This window comes from Hippichthys cyanospilos, chromosome 1 (assembly GCF_059441005.1).
Source record: "Hippichthys cyanospilos isolate Australia breed blue-spotted pipefish chromosome 1, RoL_Hcya_1.0, whole genome shotgun sequence".
NCBI classification, from domain to species: domain Eukaryota; kingdom Metazoa; phylum Chordata; class Actinopteri; order Syngnathiformes; family Syngnathidae; genus Hippichthys; species Hippichthys cyanospilos.
This window is the reverse complement of record NC_142369.1, coordinates 7,335,681-7,346,038: the sequence shown is the minus strand read 5'-3', so window position 1 is coordinate 7,346,038 and position 10,358 is coordinate 7,335,681. Positions and strand designations below refer to the sequence as shown.

At 42.8% G+C, this 10,358-nt stretch overlaps 1 protein-coding gene across 3 annotated transcripts; it reads right to left on the bottom strand.

The window, feature by feature from the left end:
- Window positions 1-52: 52 nt before the first annotated feature.
- ajuba (ajuba LIM protein) lies at window positions 53-9,830 on the bottom strand. 3 transcript variants are annotated; one of them, XM_088408390.1, is made up of 9 exons: window positions 9,323-9,829; window positions 7,850-9,255; window positions 3,215-3,316; window positions 3,073-3,140; window positions 2,930-2,992; window positions 2,143-2,273; window positions 2,018-2,069; window positions 666-734; window positions 53-570 (listed from the first exon to the last, which is right to left on the bottom strand). In XM_088408390.1, the coding sequence occupies exons 2-9, from the start codon at window positions 9,180-9,182 to the stop codon at window positions 454-456; spliced, it is 1,935 nt and encodes a 644-aa protein (XP_088264516.1). In that variant the 5' UTR covers window positions 9,183-9,255; window positions 9,323-9,829; the 3' UTR covers window positions 53-453. The 3 variants fall into 3 exon arrangements, with proteins under 3 accessions (XP_088264516.1, XP_088264525.1, XP_088264532.1); XM_088408399.1 differs by having other exon boundaries at window positions 7,850-9,493; window positions 9,574-9,829; XM_088408406.1 differs by lacking the exons at window positions 53-570; window positions 666-734 and adding an exon at window positions 1,070-1,381 and having other exon boundaries at window positions 7,850-9,830.
- Window positions 9,831-10,358: the final 528 nt, after the last annotated feature.

Sequence of the window (10,358 nt, the reverse complement as noted above, 5' to 3'; positions counted from 1 at the left end):
TTGCTCTCTATCTGTTGAGGGGGGGGGGGGCACTCTGACACAGACACGCTGGGAAGCTTCAAAATCTCTTTTATATGAACTCTGAAATGTACAACCACAAAGCAGTCTTATTAAATCTATAGTGAGAACACAAATGTGTTATTACAGCATACAGAAATTACAGTAATTGTCCTCAAATTTGACTGGTTTACCTTAACAAAATCTCTTTAGGTGAGATTTAAGTGCAAAATGTTTGCTAACAAAATATATACAGTTAAGCAGGATCCTTTGTTCTTCTACAGCAAATGAGCAGTAGTCTCCTGTTCCCTTTTTTTTTTTCTTTTGTGACCGTACAGTAAAAGTACAACAGCAGATAGAATGGACTCAAGGAAAGGGCGAGTCAAAAGGAACCGCGGGAATGTCTTAATATCAGCAGTTACATGGATTTTTTTTTTTTTTGGGGGTGGGGGGTCATCAATTGTGCGTGGCGCCGCTGCACACTCTGCTCATGTGACACGGGTGGCAGAGCAGATGAGAGTCCAGAGGGAAGCACTGCGAGCCGGGCTTATCGGAGAGCTGCTTGCCACACTCCTGCGGGGAGGAGATAAGGAAATGCGTGCGGGAAGTGACGTCAGCAAAAACAAACAAAAGGGGACGGGGGGGGGGGGGGACTGTGCGTCGCTCACCTCACAGTGGTAACACTCAAAATGGTAGTCCTTGTTCATGGACACAACCCTGAGGATCTCCTCGCTGCCCTGCAAAACAATTTCACAATCGACTGGTTGCCGGAGGAATCGCGTGGAATGCCAGTCAAGTCAAATTGATTTACTATACGGCCCTTAATCACCCAAAGAATCTCAAAAGGGGGGAAAAAAACTTATACAGAATGGAGGGACAAGCTAAAATGTCTGAATTTCGGATTTTTTTTTTTTTTGCCAAATTTTCTGAGCACCAAAAAAAGGCTAAAAAAAAAATATATATATATATATATATATATATATATATATATATATATATACACATATATATACACACACACATTATGCTTGATTTAAAGAAGAATATAAATACAGACAATGAAACATTTACACAAGTTTGAATTTTTCACTTTATTTTTTTTACTTTAAACAGACTGCTTTGCTCTTGAGAAACATTAAGTGCCATTTTAGACAATATCTCCCCAATGGAGTTCATGAAACAAATTGACCTCAAAACCCTCGTAGCGATTTGACTAAGCCTGGTTTGTTCAAAAGTGATCAGTAGGAACAGTGTTTGTCAGTTCATTTGATTATGTCTACTAGACTGCTTTTGAAAAGTGATCTGATGGCTTTTTCCGGCCTGTAAGGGGCAGTTGAGCGCTGCTAGCCGCTAACTTTGGACATCGCTGTCAATGGTCTTCTTCCTGACAGTGTAAACAAAATAAATACCAGAAGCAATCAAAAAATAAATTCCTTAAGCATTTTTTAAATGATACTCAAATTACTCAAGGACACGTTTGACCAGTATTTTGAGGATAGAAATGCTGTACTTGAACAAGTTGTGAGATGGTAAAATACTGTATATATATATTTTTTTTTTTATCAAGCAAAATATTTTGTTCTTAAATTAGTTAGCAATTAAGTATGTCCAGTAGTTTTTCTTTTTTTTTTACGGGTACCAGTACAACACTTTTGATAGTTAATATTTTATTTAACGTTCGGAGAAAAAAAAAAAAATGCGAGCAAAGGCCCTGTTCTGTTGATGATTTGCTGATATCAGACTGCTGCAAAACAGCACCTGGCGGAAGTACTGTACTGCCATGGAGAGCTTAGGTCGGATTTGTTTATTATCTTTGGTATCTGGCTGGTATCAGCCCCCTCCACAATAATATATTTGGAAAAAAAGGCCAGTGTTGGCCTAATACTGAGACCTGATAGCAATTATGACTATTTTGAAGAAGTCATCCACTGCCATTGACTGCTATTGATTTCAAAGATCCACTTGAAATTCTTGAAAAAAGAGCTACATGAATGTGTCCTAAAACAATGATGGCACTCACCTCAGTGGGTAAGATGGGCTGCAAACAGGCAGCACATTTTGGGGCAAAAGTCCTGCAGAAAGAGAAGGGGCGAAAGTTTAGGAAAATTGCCACATGGACTCAAAGTGTGTATGAGATGCGAGTACTTGTTGTAGTCGGCCACGCAGTAGATGTTGCTGTGCTGGTCCACGGTGAACGGAACCCCGTCCAGGGCCTTGGCGCACACCACGCAGCGGAAGCAGCCGGGGTGGTAGGAGTTCCCCAGCGCTTGCAGGATCTGAGGGCCCCAACGACAACTTTTAGACACAGTTCGGATCTGCGTGTTTCTGTGGGACTTGGGGAGTTCAAATATCAAGATTAGAAGAATGCAACGGGCGTCCCTGGGGTCTTCCGCTATCGGTTCCCACCAAGCTGGAAATATTTGGATGGAGCAGTCGGGATTTGTTCATTCAGAAGACCACAACATATTTCTCATGTATTCACAGCTACAATCAGAATAGTTTCACGAAAAGCTTGATTTTTTTTTTTATGTCACAAATAGGCATAGATATGTAGCTTGCTAGCTATTTGATAGATACGTAGCTAGATATGTCATAGATATGTAGCTAAAATGCTTAAATTTTAGTTAAAAATTGCTCAAAACTGTAAAAGCTGTTTCATAAATTAATGTATAAATTAAATAACTGAAGGAATTAAGTGAAATTGTGTTAGTTGGTTTAATGTGTTTATAATTTTTTTCACCTAGGAAAAATATTTTATTTATAACTGAATCTTTGATATTCAAACAGATTTTTTTTTTGTATGGCATCCATATACCAAAAATACTCAGTAATGGAACATTTCACTTTTGGAATGGTTTGCAACCAGGAAAGATGATTTAAAATAATTGCCTACATCCTCTTTGGGGTTGGAGTCAGGGGAAGGAACCCTCACCTGTTCCAGAATGAGATGGCCGCACACGCTACATTTCTCCGCGGCGGCCTGGAAACCCGAAAACTGCCAAGTACAAGAAAAACAATGAGGACTTGGCGCCCCCCAAAAAAAAACAAAAGAAAAGAAAAACTAAAGCGCCTCACCATGTAATCTTCTTTGCAGTACACCGAGCCATTCACGTTGTAGAAGTCCTTGTTTCTCAAGGCACGTCCTGCAAAAACAAAGCGCTTTCAAATCCCCTTTTTCAACTGCTTTAATTTCAATACGCACTTTTTTTCGACTTACCGCAAGACACGCAGGTGAAACAGCGCGTGTGATAAAGGCTGTTCAGAGCCTGGCAGGCATTGTCGGCCCCGTATACGCCTTTACCGCACTTGATGCAGGTTCCTAGCGGAGGGACGGAAATGAGGCGTTTAAGTCCCAGTGTGTCATTTGCATCCCTCGTTCACACCGCCTACGGGGGGAGCACTTCGCACCCAGGAGCCAGACATTAAAGGGAAATTCCGACACTTCCTGTAAACCCCCTCCACCCGTGTCTCACCTTGTTTCAAAGGGAAACATGCACTTCTGGGGGCTACCTTTGCCGCAAAATGGTGGGACTCCCATCAGGATGGAGCAAAGGAACCCCGGCTAGTTTGGAGCTAATTAGGCTAGTCAGCATTTGCTACTTTTTCAAATTGAAAGAAAAGCAGCCAGGCGGTCCGAGCTGTGCGGTCGCACCCCCCTTCCAGCCCACTCCACCCCATTCCCTGTGATCTATTCCAGGATCTGCCCACATTTTTTTTTTTTCTTATGTGGCTGAGGGAGTGCCACGCAAACGAAGCATTCCTGCGCGCCGCTCAATATTGGAACCGCTGGAACGCTCGGGTCCTCAAAATAACCCGTCTGGAAAAAGTCAAGGGACTTTCAACATGAGAAAAGGGACGAAATCACATCTCAAGGAAAACGGTCCATATTAAAATAAATATAAAGCGGCTCTTTCGAAAAAGTTATGCAGCCAAATATACTTGATGCTAGGAAAAAAATCCAGACCCAATTGAAGGCACCCACCTGTGAAATCCAGCCAAAATTTCCTCAAACTGTACCCCCATTGTGAAATATTTTTCAGCTAAGTACCCGCTAAAGAGCACAAAGCAATTTGGGATGAAAAAAAATGTCTTAGTGCTGTGCCATCTTTGTTTAGGATATTAAACTTAGGAACTACATTTGTAGTGGTATCTCTTGGTATATTTTAGTCAGAAACTGGAAAATTGTTTCTCATGCACACAAAACGGTGCATGTTCCAATTAATGTGTTCTCATTTTGAAAAGAAAAAATGATACTCCTGTCTTGGCATAACATTGGATTTGCTGATGGCTGCAGTAAACTGTTAAAACATCACATACCCCATAAGTGTCTTCAAAGGTACCCCCATTTGAGACCCACTGCTCTGGAGCATTGGTTCCCAAATGGGGGCATGTGCACACTGGGGGTGCGTTAAGCTACTCACGAGGAATTACTGAATATTTAAAATATAAGCAGGAGAAATCCATGCAAAATTCATTATTAAACACTGATTGAGTTTAATAATGATTTTGTAAGATTTTTTAGATAATGAAATTGAACAGTCAAATATATATTATATACTGTATATATTATATACTGTATATATATATATATATATGTATATATAGATATATAGATATATATATATATATATATATATATATATATATATATATATGTATGTTATGGTCAAAAAAGGACCCATTTGGGTCTATTTGATCCGACTTTTTTTTTCCACAGTTTTTGGTAACATTTTGGATTTTTTTTACTGTAATTGTACTAGACCAGAACGATGGGTCAAATCAACCCATGTATTGCTTTGTTTTTAGTTGTGTTTTTCACCAATAATTGGCTTATTTTACACCCAACTAATTTAGAGTGAATTATGTAAATATTTCAGGAAAATATCCAGTAAGTTCATAAAAAGTATATCAACAGTAAGCTATTCAATTTCATTCGACTAAAAAAGTCACCCTCAACCCAGTCAAATGTCACTTAAAAACTCTATTTAAAATGAATTTTCCTTTTCAGACGACAACTTTACCAAGATCCCAAATATATGAACATTTTAAAGTGTGCTAATCTTTATTTAGTGTATATTGCATGTGGAAAACCAGGCTAAATCTCACCGCTAGCTCACTTCTTTTTGGAAGCACAGCGCAAACCACGGGTGAGAGAGATATAAATAAAAAAAAAAACGAATTCAACTCGTGCATACGCATACACTTGTCGGCAAGATGACGAAAGGCAAAGCTCATATTTCTCCCCAATAGGCGAAGTGTTACGCCGGAGCACGTCCCCTGAGGGAACGCATACCTGAGCAGAAAAACAGGCTGCAGCACACCGCCCCTGCATCCATCCCCACACACACACACACACACACACACACACACACTGTGGCGCATTACTGTGGCCTGAAGTCACCAGGGGAAAACACACCCTGCCACAAAGAAACGGCACACCGACACACACACACACAAACACAACACACACTGGGCCCTACGCAGCCTTGCGTGACTCACACTCGCGGCTGGCGTTTATATCCCAACCATGCAATTTTCTCCGAGAGTGTTATTTTCAACGGTAGATGCCTACAATCAGGTAGCGGCAAGCAAACCAAAAAAAAAAAAAAAAAAAAGTGTTCACCATACCTCCTCAATGATACGTCCATAATACGAACAATATAGGGCCTGTCTTCAACTTGTCCGGATCAGTTTTTAAAACACGTCTACAAGTGCCAGCAGGTTTGGGAAGGTCGAGAGAAATGCCATGGAAAAATAATTGAACTTTCCCAGAAATTAAAGCAATAACGTGACCTTGAGTGACTTGCTCTTCGCGCGGGAGACGCTGCTTATCAACAAGCAATTATTCAGTATTGATTTTGCTGTTTTCCGAACCCTTGTGTGGTATTTTATCCAATACTTTGATTTATACATCTAAGGATTATCACATCAAAGGGAAAACATTGAAAGTAGGCACTAGGGAGCTGAAATTCCACTCAGATGCTGACAACGTAACATTACCAGGAGTGTGCCATCCATTGGCTCAAATACTTTTTCCAAATTTTGTAAATGCTTTTAATGGTGTAGTAATTAAAGTTATTTATGATTTTTTTCCCCTCAACTACTAATTTGTTCAGTTGCATCAGTTTTATCCATACATATGTATTATAAATTATTTAACACTCACAAAAAATTCTGTCTTTGTTGCCTGTGAAGTGACGATGACACTAAGACATAGCCATTTACTGGTCTCTACTGCCACCTACTGTTTTGAGGTGAAACACAAGTCAATAGTTTGACTGCCGCTCAAAGGAATGTTGACTTAAAAAAAAAATTGCAGGAAAATCAATGTAACAAATACTATTAAAATGCATCCCTAAAATTGTCATTTTAATGGTTTTATATGGTCCAAAATTTGGACAATGATTATCTTTGTACACAAAATCTTGCATGTCCAGCTGGAATCACATAGAAATGTCAGAATCGTTGCGTTTTTAAATTTTACGTTTTAATCCTCTGCTGGAAATTTCAGCTCCCTAGTGTTTTTTTTTCCCATTGATTCCCATTGATAAAAAAAGAAAGAAAAAAAAACTACAAAGGGATTTCCATAATTTGTAACAAAAAAAAAAAAGACCACTTTTTAAGGGACTTAGTTAGGCCCTGATCAATATGGACATTTTTTAGGCCAAAGCCGATTTTTTTGCAGAAATAAATTCAGATTAATCGTGCCATTAATTATAACAATTATAATGACTAAAATAAGCATGTTTCCTCCCAATGCAAGGAATAATATTAATTATATGAGGATTTTCACTTGTACCTCTTCTCAGCAAATAGCAGGGGTCAAATATAAATATTTCCTTTTCAGTTCCCAGAATGCATTGCATGGTGCAATCAGCAAAAGTTTAAGAACATTAAGTATTGTCATTTTAATTTGTGTCACTAGTATTTTTTTGGGTCTCATATTTGACACATATATGCTTCATCTATGTTGCACTATGTATTTTATGATTTTTTTTTTAGTTTAAAAAACGGACTTTAATTTGCTTGAAATGTCAACTTCTTTGTACTACTTTACTGTTTTGCACACCTAATCGTTGCTTGTAAAAATGAAGATGTGCTGTGTTTTGCACAATGACCTCATCAAAAAAAATTCTTAATTTAATATAGGAATACTAAGTTACAGAATGGATTTAAATTTAGCAAATAAATGGCATTAGTGTTACTTGTTTACAACTGTAGTAAATTGTGAGAGTACGTCAAGATAAACAATGTGTGATGGGTCAATCTAAACCCAATTTAGGCCCAATCTCTTATCACATTAAAGGCATGTTTACTCCATCTTGGTCTCTGGATTTTTGATCTAGACTGGTTCAGACCACTACAGCAAGTACTGCTGCTGTGATCCGTGAGAAATTGCAGAAATTGTAAGAATGAATCCTTTCATACGGCATATTTTTTTGTCTTGACATCCATAAATCTTGGTTTTGTCCTAATCTGGCTTTACAAAGGTCTTGGTCATGTCTCAGTTTTGATATTCTTTAGACTTGATAATGTCTTAGTCTCATTTGGTAACAGCAACACTGGTCTCAAATCATGGTCGCCCAACAGAATTTTGGTTCTTTTTTTAGGTAGTTTCGCATGAGTCCCGATTCCATATATCGGTATCGCCTTGTTTGTAGGCATCGGTATAACATGCTCACATGTAGTTGACACTATAGTGCCGCAGTTTGACACATTGCGATCTTAAATAATTTGTATCAAATGTACTTAAGTATCGGTAATTGGTATCTGTGAGTAAAAAGAGGTAACAATCATCTACTTGAGTTAGTGTAACATTTAGCATCTGTCTTGTGGAACAAAGCGGTCTCACCAAAGAATTCCTGACGGTTGTCGGCAGCATCTCGCCCGGCGGCGACCCCGAGATCCTCCTGAGCCTTGAGCGGCGGGCCGTTGGCAGACTGCGGTCCTAGCGCCGCGCCGGGTTTGGTCAGAGCGGTGAGCGCCACGGATTGTTCTTTCAGCATCAGGCCCTCCAGGAGACCCCCGCCTTCCAGCGCCGCGTCTCTCAGAAGAAGCCGGGTCAGCTCTTCTTGGTAGCGCGTGCCGGGCAGGTCGGAGTGGCGGCTCTTCTCACCCAGCGGGACGCCACCTTCTTTGCCTCTCACCCCTGAGCGCTGCTCATCCCACCACTCGGGGCCCGCCTGGTAGCACGCCGCGGCCGGACTTCCAACGGCGGGCGGGTAGGAATGCCGACTGTCGTAGGCGCCCTGACGCACCCCTCCGTCGAGGTAGTGAGTCCAGGCCTCTACTGAGGTTCTTCCGTACACGGGCCCCGTTTGCAAGGAAGGGGACTGTTGCTGAGGCGGGATAGAGTACCGGGAGTCGTAACCCAAGCTGATCCCGCTGGTTCGGTTGCTGCTGCAGCGGCTTCCCATGGGACTGCCGCCCCCTCCGCCTCCCCCGCCGCCGCTGGCCGTGCTGGAGGCGAAGCTGGACCGGGGACTGACCAGCACAGACTCCTGAAGGCTGAAAGACGAGCACGGGCTGAGGGTCGGCCCAGGGGGGTAGAAGAAACCATCGGCCGGGCGGTGCGGCGGATGAGACAAAGACGCGGGTCTCGGACTCTCCCACATTTCGCTCCCGGTGCTCAGGCGTTTGTAGAACAAAGCCTCCTGGAGGGAAAGCCGCTTGTGTCTCTCCGGTTCGGACAGGTAGCCCGTCTCAGCGGTGCCTCTGGGGGTTGACCCGTAACTAACGGCGGTCGGGTACGGAGGCGGCGGCGGTTGGGCGAGGAGGAGCTGCCTTCGGACGAGCTGCTGGAGCTCCAGGGAGTAGCGGCGCCGGTTCAGGGACGCCTTGTGACCCGGCGCCTCGCATTCGGAGCCCGGGCCGGACTCTCGCCTCAGGTGGGAATCCAGTCCTTCGCCCAGGTAACACGAGGCCCTTTGCTGGGGGGAGCGACGCCTCAGCGGAGCCAACGTGGAAGGGTGAGGCGCTTGTTCTCCCTCCGGCTGTGCGGACGACGGCTGAGGGAGCTGAGAGGGGGACATTCCCAATCCAACCCCGCCGCCGCCGCCGCTGTTACCATTGGTGTTGTTGCCGTTCCCGGCGGAATCGTGTTTTTTCTTGGAACTGTTGAACTTGACGCTGCCAGAGTCTGTGAGTTTCAGCTTCTCCAGCAACTTGCTTATCGGTCGATCCATGTTGAAAAACACCCTTTCCTTATGTTCTTAACCCTCGAATGCAGCTCAAAAATGACTTCTCTGAAATGACTTACTGCAGAAAATAAATAGCTTGATAAATAAGACCAAATGGAGGACTCAAGACATGACTTAATCCTTACTTCTCTGCCATCATGTGGACAACCTACAGGCGCAGGTTGGCTCCATCGGACTAAATCAGAAGAACATCCAAGACACATCTAGCGGTGGAGGGCCTCCTTTGTGGACCCTCGCGTGGCTCCACATCTGCATCGTCCCCGAGTCTTGCGAAGATATACTTTTAACACAGTGTGCTGGGAAAGTGTACTTTCTTTCATTGGCTTGAAGAAAAAAATGATACTAAATACAACAGATCCGCCTATGCACGACTCACCCGAATCCTGCCATTCATCCCAGAATAAAACCAAAACAAACAAACAAAAAAAAAACCACTAGTAGTCCAGAGAAAACGTACGCATAGCTTGACCCCGTCCGGTAGTGGAGAAGTTCGGAAAGACAAGGAGAACTCTGTTCTACCGACTCGCTTCTGTCTCAAAAGACCTACTCGGTATAAATAAAATCCCTCCCAGAGTGCATTGCACGGGCGACAACTTTCTTTCTTTCTTTCTTTCTTCCACTAAATAATGACTTACCTCCCCCTCTTTTTTAAAACAGTAATGCAAACTATGAGCAGGTTATTTCGATCCGGCTGGTGATTTTCAAAGTAAAATCAAAGTCGCTTCATTCAAGTCATGATCAAACAGATAGTGGCAGTTTTTGTTTTATTTTGAAGACAAGTCCACCTCTTGGTCGTTTTGCCGTCATCCAGCTTGACTCTTCCTCGTTTCCTTTATCAGTCAACGGCGGCGACTCGTTGCCCCCGTAGACCCCCCCAAATGCTCAACGGAACCACTCATACGATTTCATACTATTTCTAAATTTGTATTCTTGTGTCGCATACTGTTTTCTGGCTTTATTTGACAAAAAGAATCGCTATAAAGAACGGAGGTGGTGCTTTTTGAGTGGCACTATTTGATTGTACCCGCAGCCTGTGGAATGTGCGGAAGCACACTTTCGGAGTGATGCGTCCTCCGGGGAGAGATGGAGCCCTTCACCCCGGAGTCCCCCCCGCCGCCGTCGGCCTTCCACAGCACACTTGCCCGTTCGCCTCGCCTGGGC